This window comes from Eublepharis macularius, chromosome 1, assembly GCF_028583425.1.
Source record: "Eublepharis macularius isolate TG4126 chromosome 1, MPM_Emac_v1.0, whole genome shotgun sequence".
Classification (NCBI taxonomy): domain Eukaryota; kingdom Metazoa; phylum Chordata; class Lepidosauria; order Squamata; family Eublepharidae; genus Eublepharis; species Eublepharis macularius.
Window position 1 is genome coordinate 7,815,851 of NC_072790.1, and position 20,297 is coordinate 7,836,147.

The 20,297-nt window shown below is 45.0% G+C and overlaps 1 protein-coding gene across 1 annotated transcript in view; it reads right to left on the reverse strand.

Annotated features, from left to right (window-relative positions):
• Positions 1 to 20,297, reverse strand: part of LOC129344673 (5'-3' exoribonuclease 2-like) — a 66,937-nt gene that overhangs the window by 26,676 nt on the left and 19,964 nt on the right. The window contains exons 13-22 of the mRNA XM_055001502.1: positions 13,628 to 13,763; positions 12,482 to 12,589; positions 12,297 to 12,386; positions 10,952 to 11,024; positions 8,657 to 8,740; positions 4,718 to 4,815; positions 4,545 to 4,624; positions 3,600 to 3,656; positions 962 to 1,030; positions 653 to 787 (exon numbers count right to left, since the gene is read on the reverse strand). Of these exons, the coding sequence (XP_054857477.1) occupies positions 653 to 787; positions 962 to 1,030; positions 3,600 to 3,656; positions 4,545 to 4,624; positions 4,718 to 4,815; positions 8,657 to 8,740; positions 10,952 to 11,024; positions 12,297 to 12,386; positions 12,482 to 12,589; positions 13,628 to 13,763 (930 nt within the window). The remainder of the gene's footprint in view (positions 1 to 652; positions 788 to 961; positions 1,031 to 3,599; positions 3,657 to 4,544; positions 4,625 to 4,717; positions 4,816 to 8,656; positions 8,741 to 10,951; positions 11,025 to 12,296; positions 12,387 to 12,481; positions 12,590 to 13,627; positions 13,764 to 20,297) is intronic.

Sequence of the window (20,297 nt, forward strand, 5' to 3'; positions counted from 1 at the left end):
AGAGGGCGCTGCTGTGGAGGGAAGCCTACATGAGGCAGCCAGACCTCCAGAGAGCACGGCACAGCAGGAAGCCCACGCTGGGACCTGGTGTGGAGCAGGCGGAAATGCTCCCCCCCCCCCCCCCGTATTAACCTAGCTGGGATCAGGAGCAAAGCAGGTGGCAATGCCCGCCCTCCTGCCTGGGCTTCCTGCTGCAGGTGGCAATGCCCACCTGCTCCCTTCACCTAACTGGGGTCAGGAGTGGAGCAGGTGACAATGTCCACCCCCTTTCACCTCGCCGGGATCAGGTGCAGAGCAGAAGGCAATGTCCACACCCCCCCCTTTTGCTTGGCTGGGATCAGGTGCAGTGGAGGTGACCATGCCCGCCCCCCCCTTCATCCGGCCAGGATTAGTGACAGAGAAAGAGGGAATGCCCGCCTGCCTGCCCTCCCCTTTCCAGCACCTGTTGTATTTTTCCCCACAATGGGCTTTGTTGCTAGTCAATAATATTGTCATTAAGAAAGCTGTCTAACATTAATCCACTGTATTTCTGCATGCCGTGGGTGGGTTTTAGTATGAGAATGAATCTACATGTCCTTACTAACAATGAGTGGATGAATTAATATGGCCAGAAGTCATAAAACCAAAACCAGGCATAATCAGTGCTACTTACCCTAATGTCCTGAATGCTGACTGATCCAAGTGAACCTGCCTCCGGTCACGGTTAAAGCCCAGCTGTGGTCTCCAGGGTCTGCCATCGTTGTTGGTTTTCTCCCAGTCCCCTGGTTTCAGAACTGGTGATGGTTTTCTGAATATTAAAGAAGACCAAATTCATCAAGGATGACAGCCACAGTATTGGACGAGACTGAAATTCCAGCGCTCTGAACCAGAACTACCCACAGGATCAATCTCATGCAGCCTACAGGGCAACAACTGATGCAGAAGAACCAATAAGTGAAAAAAGTATATGAGAGTTACTTACTTTGCACCTGGTAACATCACTGACTTAAAAATATAGTCATCTTGGAATTGAGGGTCTTTAAAGTTGATACTAAGGACGAAGACATTTGGAACAGTTACAAACCGTCAGCCATGCAATATCAAAACTAACACCCAAATTGTACTTTTAAAAGTGAACAAGATGCTGTTACAGTTCTCTTGTCTACCACTTTTCCAGATATAAATCAAACCCGCAGAACTCATGACCATCCATAACAAGTACCGTAATGTATCTGTGATGGAACGGGCTTTTAAATGAAAGGCTTATTAAGTGCAGCACCCAGAGAGTGGAAGGGAAAGGCTTAAAAGCTGCCTGAAGGGAGAGTGATTGACAGGCTGCTCCCTCTTCTCTGTGATTGGCCAGTGAGAAGGGAACAAATTGGTGCTGACAGGATTGTCAGGGGAGAGTCTAAGTTTGGAAGCAGACCAGGGAGGGTCAGAGTGAGATTCCTCTGTGTGAGGAAAAGGAGGGGAAAAGTTTGCCCTTACTGTAACAGCTGATGGTTGATAAAAAAACTTTTGAGTTGATGAACTAAAGGAGGAAAGCCAGCACTAATATTACAGAGACAAGATAGAACTGGGAGTGTGTGGGTGGCAGAGGAAGTGGGTAGTAAAAGGAGATTCTCCTTCAACGAAAATCACAGAGTTATGACTTTTGGTGAAGAATAATTCCTGCACAGTGTCTAAAAATGGTGGGTTGGCTCTGAGTAGGACCCTGGGTAAAGGGAAAACAGTGCTGTACTGAAGTGAGAACACCTAAGCTGTAAACTGAAATCTATGAAGAACCTTGTCAGTCACTCAAGTATGAAACTACCAAACTCTCACTTTAAGATCTGTAACTACTGAAACTAAGTTTTAAGAAGATTATTGCGCCTAATGCTTGTGAAGTATTCTGTTCTACAATCAAAATTTACCTCAGCTCTTCTTTCCCTGACTACCTATATACCAAACCTGCCTGAATAAACCTGCTGTTTCTTTTTGAACTTTACTCAGCTTCTAGTGCTATTTCAGTTAAAGAAGATGTGGGTGCTTGCTTCTCCTTTAACCAAATACTTGGACTGGGATATAAGCAAGATATGTATGTTTTAAAGTGTGGAACAAAAAGACCTTTAAATTATACCCAGACAAACAGTAGCAGAGGCTGTCTGGCCCCAGCAAGCAATCTTGACCATTCTGGAGGGAAAATCTGCTTCATAGTGGGGGAGTGGATGGGGCGAATGTCATAGTATCCATTTGGCCTTTGCCATCCCCAGAGAACACAGAAAGACCAGGTGCTTTACTGATCCCTCAATGGTCATGTTTGGCCAAGTGGGTCCCAAGCCCTGAGAAAATCAGGTTAGAGGACGATACTTCTTGTGGCTCAGTAACTGGTTAAAATGATAGGAAACAAAGGTTAGAAGTAACTGGCCTATTCTTGAATGGAGGGAAATAAGCAGGAGAGTCCCTGCGGGGATTTGTATCAACTTTGATATCATAAGATATAGGAAGTTAGGGATAAGCAGAAGAGCAACTAGAGGACATGCAATTATTCATGATGATCAGAACTAAAGCAGATTGCAAAGAGCTCCAAAAGGATTTCTTCTGAGCAGGCAACAACATGGTAAAGAAGTCTGAGTTAGTTTGTGTAAAGTGTTACACACAATTAGGGCAAACAAAGCCTAATGGATCACAACATACATCCTAACTCATGGTGACTGACCATGAAGAGAGATATTGAGTTTGGTGGAACAGCTTGTAGGCTTTCAGGCTGATACTGTGAGAAGCAGGATGCTAGGCAAGATAGCTCTGATACCACAGGGCCCTTTTTATTCCAGGCAAGACTATAGCAGTGAACCATGAAGAGATGCAGAAGACAGCCGACTCTGCCTCTGCAGATGGGTTGTTGGGATGTGTGTCTGTGCGTCACATTTCTCATGACAGTATTTCATTCATGACAGACTACAGTGCACATAGCTTAAGAACTACTGCACTGGATGGATCATGCAAATTCCATGTGCCATGATGAACAACAAAGCAGCTCCATGCAGGACCACCACAGACCACTAAGATACAGAAAGCCATCAGTACTATTAAGATGACTAGCCTAGGAGACAGAGCCATTTGGAAAGGGAAACCAGTAGTTTCAAAGACTGTAAGCGTAACATAGTCCTCTTGTTCAAAAGGTAAGGAGTCTAGCAGCACCTTTAAAATTAACCAACTTTATTGTAGCGTAAGCTTTCAAGAACCACAACTCTTTGTCAGATGTGTTTGATGAAGAGAGCTGTGGTTCATAAAAGCTTATGCTACAATAAAGTTGCTTAGTCTTAAAGGTGCTACTGGACTCTTTATTATTTTGCAATTACAGACTAACATGGCTAACTTCTCTGGATCTAGTTCAAAAGAGTGCAATTGATACATGTTTTCTGAGATATTAAAAGTATGGTTACTGCAAGCCCACAGAACAAGAGGACAGGGACTACAGCAAAGTGCCTGGCCTCTAGTTCTTTCCCCTTCTCCCCACTCCAGAGATGAGAAGCAAACCAGGAAGTGATGCACACTACAACCTCGAGCTACTTCGCATGATGACTGGTAAAACACACAGCAGAAGTTATTTGAATGACTTCACCCAAATGCAGTTTTACCTTATTGCTGAGTTCTGTGTCAGGTCACGTAGCATTGGTATTGGCGAGTGAACTACCCTAATGGATATGGGGAAAATGGAACAACAGTTCATTTATCTGAGACGTAAAATTCTGCAACTGCAGAAAGGAAAAAAATGGAAAATTAGATAAACTGGCAAGGTAGACTACATGGAACATTTGCCACTTGGTAGTTGGGCAAGTGATCAAAACTCTCAATGTAAATAGGACACAAATATATTAAACACTGGAATACTCTTTCTCTGATCAAGACCTCATATAGTGAGAGTGAAACAGATTTCTTCTGCAGGGAAACAAAGGGAATTAGGGTCCAAGGAAATTAGCTTTGGTACAAGGAGGCTGGTAGAGAAATGGGAAGAACTGCCCACTACATTTTAGAAGTTGGAAGGCCTGAGAGATGCTGTTTCACAGAGCTTTGGGAATGCCCAGGAAGTAGATGCCATTTTACAGACCTTCAGGAAGGCCTAGGAAGTAGAATAAGATTAACAAAGAAGCAAAAAGGTAGGATTTAATGGAAACATTCCTTTCTTTCAAAGCTAGACATCTCAAATCATGCTTGTAACAAGTCAAGTCAACCATCTTCTTGGTACGCTGCACTGGGTCCCGACTCCCAACTGAACTGGCAATTTCCTCTGATTTCCATTTCCCACCACAGATCCCTCCCCCCACGTCATTCCTCAAGCTCCCCATATCCCCAGGAACAGCACTTTGTGGAGCTCAACTGGGCTGCAGTGGGAACGGGGAGGCAGGAAAGTTCCACTCTGCTACTGAAAAATGTAGGCTGGATCCAACCCAAGTTTTAGGCTTGCTGTGTCATGGTGGCAAACACTTGTATCTTGAGGAGAAATTTAATTTGGGTAAATTTTCGAATGTTAGGATTACATTAAAATAAGGAGCTATCCCACTGTGATTGTAAACTATACTCACTCATCTGGAAGAACTCGATTGTCATTCAGAGAAAGTTTTCCTTGAATACCATGACACAATTCAGGAGGCATGTCTGTCGGCTGTCAGGAAACAAACCCCCCCCCCTGATCAGCTGAGCCACACAAGCATTCACAACAAATGCAATTTCATTTAGGAAAAAAAAAATAACAAACCTCTTTGTCATCGGACTTGTACAGCTCATGAATAAAGTCATGAAGTTGGTGATGTTTCCCAACAAAGATAACATCTCCACCAAGACTATTTCTTCTTTCTAGAGAGAGAATTGAAGAAGAAAAGACTTCACCAAGAAGAAGGCTTAAGAGTAAAACTTGCAAGGCAGACTCACATGGTTTACTTACAATTCTGTACCTGCTACAAAAATTCCTGAATTATCTCTTCGAGACTGACATATATTCTGCCCTGATATGCTTCAATCATGTTGCAGCAAAAGAGCTGTGTCAAATTGGCTTTTACTACTGCCAAAAGCAAGTGAGCATCCTTTCATGGTTTTGATAGAGGAGCTGTATTTGAATACATTTGAGTTGGTCTTCTTGGGCATACTTAATACTTTGCTTATAACATGTAAAGAACTGAGAGGCTCAGATCAGAAGAGGTGTGTGTGTGTGTGTGTGTGTGTGTGTGTGTGTGTGTGTGTGTGTGAGAGAGAGAGAGAGAGAGAGAGAGAGAGAGAGAGAGAGAGAGAGAGAGAGAGAGAGCGACCCTGAACAGCTGCCTTCAGGACAGCAGATCATATTTAGGACATTTTGGGAAGACGATTTCTATCCAGTTAGAAGACCAGGAGGCACCAACTACTTTCTCTACAAACCCCGTAACTTACAGCTGCTTGTTAGTTTGAGCAGGGCTTTTTTCTGGGAAAAGAGGTGGTGGAACTCTCACATGTGCATGTGCGATGCATGCGTGCGCTCCTTGAAATGCGTGTTGACGTCCAGGGATCATTTGGAGGGGGAACGTGCCGGAACGGTTCCGGTAGAGCTGAAAAGTGGTCATGTGAGTTTTGGCCCTGCCCACGTGATTCCTTTTCCTCCCCTCTGCCTCCCCTCGAAAGGAGGGTAAGCTGTTTCAATTCATTCTGCTGCTTTATTTTCATTTGTGACTTGTGAGTGAGTGAGTGCATCCGTGCAAGTAGGGCTGCTGGGGCTGGCTCTCCAGAGGAGGGTAAGCTGCTTTGAATTCATTCTGCTTTATTTTCAGGAAATACCTGGAGATTTTTGGGAAAAGGGGCCTGAGGGGTGGGTGTTGGCTTCTGACACACTTCCGGTTATGTCAGGGGGCATGGCAAATGCTAATGAGATATGCTAATGAGTTCCTGCAGTTCTTTTTCCACGAAATGACCGCCCCCCCCCCCCCGATGTCCTGATGAGTGATGTGACATCACTCCCGGAAGTGCCGTCGCTTTCCAGAACCCAGCACAATGCATTACGAGATAAATGTTAGTAAGCTTAGAAAATTACACTGTTATGAGAAAGGGTTTGTTTCCTTTCTGTACAAAAAGTGAAATCTTCCATTCCCTTTCCCAAACATTTCATTTCTTTGGAATCGTATTTTAAAATATGCAAGGAGAGGGCCTCTAAAAATCCAAAACCCATCTCACAAATCTAAATTCTAACAGATTCCCTCTGCCAGTGTAGAAAAAAATATGCAAAATTCTTTCTCAAAATTCCAGAGTCTGAAATTCCTAATCTAATGAATATTGAATTTTCAAATTTTCAGGGAGGATTTTGCTTTATTGGAGCAAATCAAAATTAGATATGCAACTTTAGCTGCATTAGGTCTATACTTAGTTTAAAATGGCTTTTTTTTGTTACCTGCCAACTCTGCCTTACCAATGGCTAAGATGTTGTGACATTTTGAAATGCTCATAAATATTCCAATGTCCCAGACAAACAATATTCATAAAAACTTCCTTACACCCATATGTTCACTGCAATTTCAGCGATGTTAATCAGCTGAGGGTGGGGAGAACCATTTGAGTTACAGCTATTAAGACATAAGAACACCTATATGCTGATGAATATATTGATAAAAGTCCTCTGTGACTTGGACACAGCTATCCATTCCTAGCATAAAGTTGGAATAGCCATAACTGATATTTAACTAATACAAATAACCATAACAGATATATTTAACTAACACAGAACCAATCTGCATTCAAAAGCTGTGGGAACCCTAACAATGTCAACTTAGGTCAACAAAAGAATGAAAGCAACACACACACACACACACACACACACACGAACAGCCCCATCCACCCCCTGAAAAGAAAGCAGAATGAACTTAAAGCAGCACACACACACACACAGTTCCCACCCCCCTGAAAAGCAGAATGAACTCGAAGTAGCACACATACATACATAGCTCCACCCACCCACCCCCAAAGGAAAATAAAACAGAATGAACTCAAAGCAGCACACACATACACAGAAACCCCTGAATGAACTGAAAGCAGAATAAACTCAAAGCAGCACACACACACAGAGCCCCCCCCCCCGAAGAGAAAGCAGAATGAACTCCAAGCAGCACACAAACACAGAAACCCCTGAATGAAATGAGAGCAGAATGAACTCAAAGCAGCTTAACTTCCTCTGGAGAGCCGGCCCCAGCAGCTCTGCTTGCACTCGCTCTCTCTCTCTCTCTCTCACTCAGAGAGGAATGAAAAGAAAGCAGAATGAACTCAAAAGCAGCTTAGCCTCCTCTGGAGAGCCATCCCCAGCAGCTCTGCTCTCTCTCTCTCTCTCTCTCTCTCACTCACTCACTCACTCACTCACTCACTCACTCAGAGAGGAATGAAAAGCAGAATGAACTCAAAGCAGCACACATACACACACAGCCCCACCCACCCACTCCCTCAATGAAAATAAAACAGAATTAACTCAAAGCAACACACACATACACAGAAACCCCTGAATGAAAGCAAAGTGCACTCAAAGCTGCTTAACCATCCTCTGCAGAGCCCGCGCCAGGACCCAGCTCTCTCTCTCTCTCTCTCGCTCACTCACCAAGGAATGAAAAAAAGCAAAATGAACTCAAAGCAGCTTAGCATCCTCTGCAGAGCCCGTGGGGCTGAAGGAGGAAGGAATCACGTGGGCAGATTCTAGAGCTGCTGGAACACCGTTCCGAAGCGTTCCCCCTCAAAAAAAGCCCTGAGTCTGAGCAATATCACCATGCCATACCCTCAAAGACTGAGTATCCGATAACTAAGGCCTACAGGAGGAACTTCATGTTGGTACTAGGGGTGTGCACCCTGAAAACATTTGGGTTTCCTGCTTTGGGTTTACCCGAAGCAGGAAAAACATTCAGAAATACCCCAAACTCAAAGCGGCAAGCCACTTCGGATTTGGGTATTTGAATCGATTTGGCATGCTCCGTAAAGATTTGGAGCATTCCAAAGTGATACAGGGGGCTGGGTTTTCTCCCAGAACCCCCACCCACTCACCTTCCCACTTAGCCCCCCGTCCCCTCAAACCCTTACCACGCCCTTTAAGGGTCCCTTTAAACTATCAGCTGGCAGGCAGCGGGGGGAATCCCCCCGCCGCTTGCCAACTGATAGTTTAAAGGGCCCTTTCCTGCCTCTTGCAAGCAGCAGGGCCCTTTAAACACCTCAAAACCCACAAACTGGGTGAATCCCCAGCTGGGTGAAAGCGGATGGTATTTCCCCCTCTCTGCTCCTGATCCCAGCTGGGTGAAGGCAGGGGTTGGCCATTGCCACCTGCTCTGCTCCTGATCCCAACAACAAAACCTTCCGTGGAGAAGCTGAATGTTCTTAAAGTGCAATGTGCAATAATAAATTAGAATTCTAAGTTGTTAAGACAGTTCTCTAGACTCATAAAACTGCAAGGTGCTCTACTTCACCAATTTCAATATTCAACATAATAATAAAGTTCACATCCAAGAATCACAATTCTAATACTACATACAGTCCATTGGGAGATGTCTTCCTATTTGAAGCCCACAAAGGAATGTTATCCAGAGACTTAGAGTCTCTGCCACAAAAACAAACTGAACTAAACACTGGGAAAATATTTTGGTGCTGCACACAGCTGTACACTACAGACGGCTTGATGACAGCCTTAGTTTGTAATAGTCATACTTACGTTCTTCAGAAGTGAGGTCAGGATAAACCTCTGCTAGCGCAGCCCTCAGACGACGTTCATCAACAAACGGCAACAGAGCAACACCTACAGAGAACAAGCCGTTACATTCCACGATTTCTTTCCATCAGCAGGAAAGCAAGGATGACAGTTACAGCTGACTCTGGGAAGATCAAGCCCATGGGGTTTATATTCCAGTGATGTCAGAGGACAGAGACAAAGTGCACTGCTCTGAGCTCCATCGTGGAAAAAAGGCAGGATAGAAGTGCATCAACAAATAAATAAATAAATACCCCACCTTTTACAGCTAATGCCTTGGAGCACACGGAGCTTTTCCACTCCCATGAGGATTTCCATCAACAGAGCACAACTTTCTTGCTTCCCCTATCCCACTGCACCCCCCCCGCCTGCCGGTTGTACAACACCTTGCCTGATTAGGTCAGGAAGGAACCCCACACCTCTATCATGCCACAGAACATGCACAGTAGAAATGATAAGGAGCACAATTTTATAAAGAGATTAGTACTGAAGTAGAATGGACCAGTCCAGGAGGGGACCTAGATAAAAGAAGAGGATTGCAATGTACTGTAACTATCATTGTAGGTATCACCTGCATTGCCTTATACTTTTGTAATTCCACTGTCTGCATTGTTTGTGGTATTACCATGCTTAGACTGTTTGCTGCTTGCATTCTAATGCAGAAATCCTAGTCCTATTGCATTGTCCTTTGGTTGTCATGCTGTCTGACTGCATTGTCTTATATTCTGTCATTCACCCTGAGGCTCAGTGAGAAAGGAGGCCTATAAATAAAATAAATAAATATCCCCCAGTACTGTTTCTGGGGAAGAAGCAGCATTGGGTCAGAGGTTTGAGCTGCAACAGGAGAGGAGAGGCAAGATATGTGTGTTCTGCTTACTGAAAATACTCCTACATGATCCAGTCTATTATCTTCCTCTCCACACCCCCACATCAAATCCAACAATGACAACTTCCCACTAACTAGTTACTCTACTGAGTAGCACTTGTCTCTGCAACCAGCCCTTTATACCTCTGGGCACTGTATACTACTTGTAGCTACAGATATAGAAATATATACAGTCAACAACAATAGCTGAAGTAACTTATAGCTGGAGATATGATAGAATCACATTATTTGGGAGTTCCATCCGTCACCCCTTATAACTACGTATTTCTTAACAAGATAGCATACCTTTTTGTCATGAAAATGGAACACCAGAATGGACTCAAAATATGAAAATAAAGCAATACAGCACATTTTTTAAAAAAAATCTGATCTGCACTTGCCAGATGATTTTCATCTGAGAAAATGTACTTTAGGCAACAAAAACAAATGCAATCAAAGACAGTATACAGCACAGTTAGCCAAAGTTAACAGGTGCTTAATTATGATTGTAAATCACCGAAAATAATGGAGTCAAGGTAGTCCACCGTGAAAGAATTATAGCATGTCATGAGAAATAAATTGAAGGGTACTGTTAAAGTTTTAAATAAATACAGTCACTGCAAGTGAAATCAATGGGGCTTAAAGTCGTTGAGCCTAGAGGTTTCTGTCAAGACAAAGGAAAATACTTAGCAAAATGATGATTTTTTTTTCAGTTTTAGCCCAACACAGAACACTAACGTTTTTACAGTCTCAGCTGTAACGCTCTCAGTGTTTTTATAAAACTGTTGAATAGAAGATCTAACAAATTAATATAAAGAAAAATGCATTATGGGAATAATGAATACAGTTTAGTGAATTTCAAGCCAATATAATAGTTTTAGACAGACTACTGAAATAATAGCCAAGCCAAGGCCACTGGTTCAGCAATTTGTTTTTACTTTCTACACTTACACCAGAGTAGCAGTGCCTGCCTAAGTCGGCAGCAGCTTTAAAGGCCACCAGTCTTTATGGGCCAGGGAGCGCACCTCACTTGTCCTGGTCCTGGCTGCCACATCTGTGAACTACCGCATGCCTGTACACTACACCTCCAAGCTCTCAAAGATAAGGAACAGGGAATCAACACGGAAAGGTTTTGCAAACGGGAGGGAGGAGACGAACAGGAAAGGATGTTGGGGGAGACAAACTGGGAAGAGGGAGACTAACACAGATGGCTATTTGGGAGGAAAGGAAAGAAGAAGAGATATTTGGGAAGGGAAAAGATGAATAGTCAAGGGTATTTGGCAAGTTCAGGAAACGTACTTATGGAATAATCTCTTCCCTCTTTTGTTCAAATTACCTTAAAGATCTTCTGAACAAGTATTAAGGCTCTGACATTGTAAAACCTCAAATATTACCTTGCCAAGCATACTTCTTTCCATTCAGATCGATAGCAAAGTCTTCAGGGTAGAAGTCAATTATACTTGATTCCTAAGTTTAATAAAAGAACATTACAACGATCCCAAAATGTGTGAAGTTTTAGATGAAGCAATTTGCTTCCTTCACTTTGAGTGGAGGCTGAAATGAACAGTAGTTTGCTGACAAGTTTTCAAAATCTAACAAGATAACCACTCTCTTGACGTTTTCAATTTTTTTAAGTGAAAGACTAGGATATCTGAAAACATTAAGTGCTTCCAGCAGACAGAGTAACTCAATTTAGATACTACCCACGACCATAACTAAACAAACTTAAGCATGATTTGGTGTATTTTCTGGTCCTGGTTGTGATCTATCAACAACCTACAATCAGGTTCTTTATCTTACTACAGATGCTAATTTCTGCTCTAATCAACCTGCATTGTATCACTGTACTTTTGCATCCTGACTCCCTTCTTTGCAACACCCCTCCCACTTCCTGAGTGGGATATAAAAGCTCTGGGATCTTCATTCCTACTTATATCTGAAGAAGAGAGCATTGACTCTCGAAAACTATACTCTGAAAATCTTGTTGGTCTTTAAGGTGTCACTGGACTCGAATCTTGCTAACCTAGAGTTAGAAGCCATAGTCTGAAGTGGTTTTCCAAACCATGGCTTGCCACCAACTATGGTTTGTCAGGACCATCCAATAGATAAAACTTTGATTTGCAGCAACAGTGAAGAGATATGGAGCAATCTCAGATCATAGATTCCATTCCAGCCCAGATCCCATAATGCAGTGTTTCCCACCATATTGGTCTGCAGTAGAACAAGAAGACTGGAGTCCAGTAGCACTTTAAATACCAACAAGATTTCCAAGGTATAAGCTTTTGAGTCGAGCTCCCTTCATCAGATACTAGTAATAACTGCCTACTTATGGATAGCAATAACTGGTCTTTCCTAGGGTAAATGTAATTTCTCATTGGTTTGAGATTTAACCTACATTACTGTAAAACACGGATAGTAGTCCCAAACTGTGCAATGATAGGCCCCTATGGCAATCACCACAGTTTGGGAGGCCATCAACACGCTTCTCTCTCCAGGCATACCCTATCATTACAGGATGAGTCCTCACTGCTTGTTTTGAATACTAGCTTCAAGTGGTGTGACCAGGTTTTGGGGATAAGCAAGATCAGCCATTTTCTACAAGCACAGATCTGTCTTGAGCAGATGGAGTGAGAATAGCCACAGTCTTCAGGTAGGGACTGAAGCTGCCAAGAAACTGCAATAAAACCACCTTTCATGTTTTGCACGAATGAAAAGGAAATAACCAAAGCGAGTTTTTACCGGATCAGTCATAAGTTTTCGCCAAGATAGCGGGAGAAAATTACCACTGGCTGCTGGAAATACCCCCATAAGTTGCTCCAGAGGTTTGAACTGTCAAAAAGAAAGACCAATGGTAATAACTACTTTGAATCCTCATAATGATTAGTTAACTTTCAATCAATTACACGATAAGTAGGAAATCCTACCGGTTTTGTTCCCTTTTCGAAGTCTGAAGGCATGTCCGCAATTGCTTCAAAATCTGAAGCAAACGGCGCATAGTGGAAAGGATAATACCATTTCCAAGAGGCACAGCCCTAGTTTTCAAAAAGCAAGAAGAATTCAAATTAGAAATATAAAATTGAGTAATAAGTTCCTGACCTCTGTAGGGAGCATAGGACACTGAAAGACACTGGCTGTTGTCGCAGAATAGCTCATCATCACACGGCTGGGGCCCAGACTAGTTAAATACTAAAATGGCACAACCAACCAAATGGATTCAGGTCAGGCTTCTTTTTTTAAATACTGAAAGCTGGATCAATGGCATAGAAATTCAACAAATAAGAGGTGTCAAAGACAAGAGTTTTGGATTATTGTCCACTCACAGAAGCCATTCTTTAGCCAGTTTTTAAGTTGCCATACAGTGTTCTGCAACAAGCATAGGAACTATACACTGAAAACTCAGCCATTCTATCTGCAAAACAGCCATAATATGCTATAGTATAGGGATGCCTGAACACCTGTCAATCGAGCTCAGTTCCCGTTTGCCAGAGGCAATCAGGCAGAAAACTAATCAATGGGCTGTCCAGCTGTTAGCAAAGAATCACTGAGCAGGAGGTGAGGAAAAGAGAACCGGGAAACTCTGCCTAACCCTCAACATTTCCCCCTTGAGGATTCTCTAAGGTTTCAGGGGGCTCAATAGGCTGATTTCTGTTAGCCATCCTGCAGAGGTTCCTCTTAAAAGTCTGGACTTGCTGGAGAATTTTTAGCCCTTGTTAGGCTGTTTTTTCTCTTTTGGTGAAACTCATTTTTCTGGATGCCTAGAGAGTCCACTAAGTCCTGCCTTTCTTACGAGTAGCCCTATTATGGGTCATTCATCATCCACACAAGGCCAAGACAATTTTGTATTAGACAAAGTGAGCACTTTTGGAGGAAAGGTGGCTAATAAATGCTATAAATGAATTAACAAATAAAAAGTACTAGCTACTACACCCAATCGCTAGGCACTACTGGGATCCTGAATTTTGGCACCATTAGCATTTTTGATCTCAATTAAATCCAAGCCACACAAAGATAATTACTAGAATTCTCTGGAATTCATTTCCCTCAATATTAGTATTTAGAAATTTAAGTACCTGATAATAGTATCGGAGAACCCAGCAAAGCCCTTCCACATAAGATTGTACAACTTTACGACGGAACTTTTTGTCAGACACATCAACATCAAATTTGTTCTTGTAATATCTTTGTTTCCAACCGGCTTCCCATAACCTACAACAATTCCATATTTATTAACAGTGTATAACATACAAATAAGTCCATAGTTTTAACAGGAGAGTAAACAGTACGTTCACCTGAACTGCGAGTATCAAGAACATAAAACACATTCCAAGAGGACCAAAAGGTGAACAGCACAAGTTCCTTTCCCATTCTGTTTCATCCCAGCCCTCACATCAGCAAGGAATAGGATGAACACACACACTATCTGGGATTCAATGGATTCCACACAGAGGGCTGGATGCTACAACTACAAACTCATGGAAGCGGATTTTTTCCCATTTGTTACCACCAAAAAACCAATCATGTTGGTGGTTGGGCCTGGGAACCAAATGCTGTAGTGAAAGAGCATCCCCCATCTGTGACCAAGAAAAGGAAAACTACCAAATAACATGAGAGGCAAACTGGCCTGTCAACAACCAATGGAATCAGACGGCTGGAAAGCAGCAAGTCAGTTAAGATCTGACAGCTGGGTTCTTGAAAGGTGGTTGCTAAAAGCAGTCAGAGATGAGAGTTGATTGAGTGGGTTAGCTCAACAGCAGGCAGAAGAGGGATTCTCCCCCTCTTCTCCCTGGCAGAGATCCCTTCTTACTACATTTCCAATGAAATCTTACGGGAAACGTAGTGTCTGATTTGGCTCTCAGGCTGTCATCTGTCTAGCCTCAGATGGCAGAGGGGCACCTGAAGCAGGACTTCTGAAGATGACTGGAGTGAACAAGTAGGTTCATATGGCAGAAGATGGTCCTTAAGGTATGCTGATTCTAAGCTATATAGGGCTCTAAAGGTCAATACTAGGGGTATGCAACCTAAAAATATTCGGGGGGAAACATTTGGAAATACCCCAAACCCAAAGTGGCAAGCCGTTTCGGATTCAGGTAGTTGATTCGCTTTGGAATGCTCCGTAAAGATTCGGAGCATTCCAAAGTGATTCAGGGAGCTGGGCTTTCTTCTAGCACCCCCCTCATCCCCCCCTTAGCCCCCCCATCCCCTCCAACCCACTTATCTGGCCAGGCGGGGAAGGCCAGAGCTGCCGCCATGCTTCATCGTACGGGCCGAAGGGCAGCCAGGAAGGTCAGCTCTGGCGGCGCGTGCAACTGCAGGGCAGTGGTGAAGGCCTTTTCGGCCTCCTCCGCTGCTATGCGGGCCCACAGGGCAGCGGAGAAGGTTGGAGCCGTCTCCTCCAGCCCTTCCTGCCCCTCGAATGGCCGCCATTTGAGAGGCAGGAAGGGCCTTTTCTGGCTCCTCTGCTGCCGTGTGGGCCTGCAGTGCGGCAGAGAAGGCTGGAGCCTCCTCCTCCAGCCCTTCCTGCCCTCAAATGGACACCGCAGCGAACATTTTAGGGGCAGGAAGAGCCTCTTCTGGCTCCTTCGCTGCTGCACGGACCCACAGAACGACAGAGAAGGCCTCCTCCGGGCCTTCCTACCCCTCAAATGGCCACCACGGCGACCATTTGAGGGGCAGGAAGGGCGTTTTTGGCCTCCTCTGCTGCTGCATGGGTCCGCAGAGCGGCAGAGATGGCCGAAGCCTCCTTCTCTGGCCCTTCCTGCCCCTCAAATGCCATTTGATGGGCAGAAAGGGCCTTTTTGGCCTCCTCCATTGCCACCTGGGCCTGCAGGGCTGCGGGGAGGGCCACCGCCACCACCTTGCTGCCTCCTCTGGGGCCACAGCGGCCCACAGGGCCACTGGGAAGGCCAGATCTGGTGGCGCGTGGCCAGCAGGGCGGCGAGGAAGGCAGGAGCCACCGCCGCTGCCCTGCCCTGCTATCTCCGCAGCTGCAGTGGCCTGCAGCAAGTGGCAGGCCAAGGTAAGTGGGGTGGGGTTGTGGTGGGGGAATGGGGCTGAGGGTTGAGGTGGGATGTTCTTGCTTGCAAGCGGAAGGAAAGGGGCAGGGAATCCCCCTGCGCCTGCCAGCTGAAGTTTAATGAGATCTGTCACTTGCAAGAGGCAGGGAAAGGGCCCTTTAAACTTGGGCCTCAAAGCTTCCTGAAGAAATCCGAATGCTTCAGGGAAGCTTTGATTCGGGAATTCCAAATCTTTACAGATTGCACACCCCTAGGCAATACCAGCATCTTAAATTGCGTCTGGAAGCAGAGAACCATTGTCGATGGAACAAGACTACAGTGATATGGTCCCTACAACCTACTCCAATCAGCATTCTAGCTGCAGCATTCTTTACCAAATTGAAGCTTCTGGACAGTCTTCAAGGGCAGCCACATACAGAGCACATTGCGGTAAACTAATCCTGATGCTATTGACATTGTTATCCTATTTCTTCCTCTTATATAATGTGCAACCAACCTACCAGTAAAACGTGTATCACAAAGAGCACTTGACTTGGAACTAGCTCCCTTCCCATGTATATGTATACATAGGGTTTCACCCTTGCCTCACAACTCCAGTGCCTCACACCCCACTGAAACACACAGTTTGGAGAGTCTCCTAACTTTTGGGAAGGCATTTTAAAGAGGCTGCCATTGGAGGAGCATAGCAATGGGATTCCCCATGCATAAGCAGAAGCAATCTTACACTACTTGGGATCCAAGTCTTTAGGTGCAACCTATTCAGGGGCTGACAAAACCAGGTCATTGGTCAAGCTCACTCAGTTGTCAGATACACCTCCAGGATATCTGCCATGTGTTATGAATTTCTTGCAGCAGTGTGCAGCGTACCTCTGAGAACATGGAGAGGGAACGTGTTTTGTTGACTGCTTATATTGCAGGTGTTTTGGTCACCATTTCCTGGCCAGCCTGCGAACGTGGCCTTGAAGTTCCAGATGAGACTGCACCAACCTCATTAGAGACCGAGAAGAGCTCATCCTTTCCCTCCTCCCCTCTCTCCTGGATCAACGTGACAAAAGCCTAACGGTCTTTCTTTCCCATTGGGGGCAGGGACCTTGCCCTATAATTTTGAAGTGCTAGAGATGGTGACAGAGATGAGAGTGGAAGGAGAACTGCAAAGACCTGAAGGAGGGTGTGTAAAGGACATGGGGCCACACGGAAGTGGAAAAAAACGGAAGGCGGTGGTCGTCGGGGACTCTCTGCTTAGGGATATGGAACGCTATGTCTCTGGGCCAGATCACCTATTCCGAGAGATGTGTTGCTTGCCAGGGGCCAGAATTCAGGATATTACCGACCGACTGCCAAAACTCATCAAGCCTGCTGATAAGTACCAGTTTGTGCTGATTCATGTGGGAACGAATGACATGGCTGCGAATACTGTTGCAAGACTTAAAGAGGATTATGAAGCTCTTGGAAGGCAGTTGAAGGCATTGGGGGCACAGGTGGTATTCTCTTCTATCCTTCCAGTCATAGGAAGAGGTACGCGCAGGGAACGGACCATACTTGAGGTGAATCGTTGGCTGACGTGGTGGTGCCGGCAGGAGCGCTTTGGGTTCTGGGACCATGGGATAGGTTTTCTTAGAGAAGGCCTTCTAGCACATGATGGGCTTCACCTCTCAAGAGCAGGGAAGAAAATGTTTGGAATGAACCTGGAAAACTTCATCAGGAGAGCTTTAAACTGATGCCGCAAGGGGAAGGGGACGATCAAAATGGCGATGTCAATGACGAAGTGAAAACAGTGGGGACCCACCTGGGTAGGACAGGTCAAACAAAGGTACAAGGCTACACGTGTCTATATACCAATGCCCAAAGTATGGGTAATAAGAAAGAAGAGCGTGAGCTTCTATTGTAAACAGAGGGCTACGATATAGTAGGAATTACTGAGACTTGGTGGGATGATTCCCATGACTGGAATGTGCTAGTGGATGGGTAGCAGTTCAAGAAAAACCGGAAGGGTAGAAGAGGTGGAGTGGAGTTGTATGTGAGGAGAGGGCTTGATTGTCAAGAAGTTATGGAGAATGGGGTGGACAGCCCAGTGGAAAGCATATGGGTAGAAATAAGGGGAGGAAGGACAAAGGGTATTATTGTTGGAGTCTGCTACAGACCATCTGACCAGCAAGAAGAAATGGATGCAGCCCTCTTTGAACAGATTGGTAGAGTATCCAGACATCAAAACCTTGTAATTATGGGTGACTTCAACTTCTCCGATGTGTGCTGGGAGACAGGCTCAGCAAAGTGTCATGAATCACTCAATTTCCTGACCTGCCTGGCCGATAACTTCCTTTTTCAAAAGGTGGAGGAAGCTACAAGGGGCTCGGCCATACTAGACTTGATATTAACCAACAGGGAAGAATTGGTAGATGAGGTGAAGGTGGTGGGGACCTTAGGGGGAAGTGACCATGTCCTCCTTGAATTCCAGTTGCTGTGGGGGGCCAAGGAAGTTCATAGCCAGACTCGTAGGTTAGATTTTCGTAAGGCCAACTTCGATGAACTCAAGAGGCTTGATGAGAGTCATTCCGTGGGGGAGTGTGCTGGAAGGGAAAGGAGCGAGTGAAGGGTGGGCTCTTCTCAAACATGAGCTTTTGCAAGCTCAAGCCCTCACTATCCCAGCAAGACGGAAACATGGTAAGGGCTCCAAGAAACTGATGTGGATGTACAGAGAGCTCCAGAATAAGCTAAGGGAGAAAAAGGAATTGTTCAGGAAATGGAGAGAAGGACAGACCTCTAAAGAGGAGTATATGAGGGTTACTAGGTACTGCAGATCAGCCATCAGAGAGGCCAAAGCTCAGTATGAGCTTGGTCTGGCCAGGAGGGCTCGCTTCAATAAGAAAAACTTCTACAGATATGTGAGAAGCAAACGCAAGGCAATTGGACCGCTGCTGGGACTAGATGGAGAAACTCTGATGCAGGACAGAGAAAAAGCAGATAGGCTTAATGACTTTTTTGCCTCTGTTTTCTCCCTGAAGAACTTAGGCACATCTAGAGATAGTAGAAAATGTGACAGGACACCCGAGTGGCTAGTTGACATTGACAGAGAGGTTGTGGAGAGGCATCTGGCTGCACTGGATGAATACAAATCCTCTGGGCTGGATGGGATGCACTCAAGAGTGCTGAAAGAACTTTCTAGAGAACTTGCAGAACCCCTGTCCATCATCTTCAAGGCCTCCTGGAGGACTGGGGATGTGCCACAAGATTGGAGAAGAGCGAATGTTATCCCAATCTTTAAGAAAGGGAAGAAGGATGACCCGGGAAACTACAGGCCGGTCAGTCTGACTTCTGTGGCTGGGAAGATATTAGAACAGATTTTAAAGGGATCAATCTGTAAGCATCTGAAGGACCGCTCAGTGATCTGGGGAAGTCAGCATGGTTTTGTTCCTAACAGATCTTGTCAGACCAACCTGGTTTCCTTCTTCGATCGAGTGACCAGCTTACTGGATTGGGAGAACTCTGTTGACGTGATTTATCTGGATTTCAGTAAAGCTTTTGATAAGGTCCCCCATGACATTCTGATGGGCAAACTGGAAGACTGTGGACTGGAATATAGGACAGTTCAGTGGATAGGGAACTGGTTAGAGGACCTCACCCAAAGAGGGGTGGTCAAAGGGATTTCATCAGATTGGAGGGAGGTGTCCAGTGGGGTGCCGCAGGGCTCGGTTTTGGGCCCGGTACTTTTCAATATTTTTATCAATGATCTGGATGAAGGAGTGGAAGGGGTGCTCATTACATTTGCTGATGATACCAAATTGGGAAGAGTAGCAGACACCCAAGAAGATAGAATTAAAATTCAACAAGACCTGAATACTCTGGAGAAGTGGGCAGCTGTGAATAGGATGCAATTCAACAAAGACAAGTGCACAGTATTACATCTGGGCCACAAAAATGGGAAGCACAAATACTGGATGGGGGATACACTTCTGGGCAGTAGTATATGTGAAAGAGATCCTGGGGTAAGAGCGGATTGTAAACTAAATATGAGCAGTCAGTGTGATGTGGCGGCCAAAAAGGCCAATTCAATCCTGGGTTGTATCCAAGGGGCCATAGCGTCGAAATCGCAGGAGGTCATAGCCCTCTCTATACTGCCTTGGTCAGGCTGCACCTGGAGTATTGTGTGCAGTTCTGGAGGCCTCACTTCAAAAAGGATGTGGACAAAATCGAGAGGGTGCAGAGGAGAGCAACGAGAATGATCAGGGGTCTGGAGACTGAGCTCTATGAGGAAAGGCTGAGGGCCTTGGGAATATTTAGTTTGGAGAAGTGGACATTGAGGGGGGGACATGATTGCTCTCTTTAAATATTTGAAAGGCTGTCATTTGGAGGAGGGCAGGGAGCTGTTCCAGTTGGCAGCAGAGGACCCAAAACATTGGGCTTAAATTACATGGAGAAAGGTACCGGCTGGATATTAAGAAGAACTTTTTCACAGTCAGAGTAGTTCAAAAGTGGAATCAGCTGCCTAGGGAGGTGGTGAGCTCCCCTTCACTGGCAGTTTTCAAGAAGAGGCTGGATGAATACTTGTCAGAGATGCTTTTGGCTGATCCTGAACTGGGCAGGGGGTTGGACTGGATGGTCTGTATGGCCCCTTCCAACTCTATGATTCTAAGTGCTTGGGGAAAATACCTGGCAAGACCTGACATCAGTGCTGCCCAATTGACTGTCAGTAACTCTCTAAGATCATTGGTGGAAAAAACAAAGATTT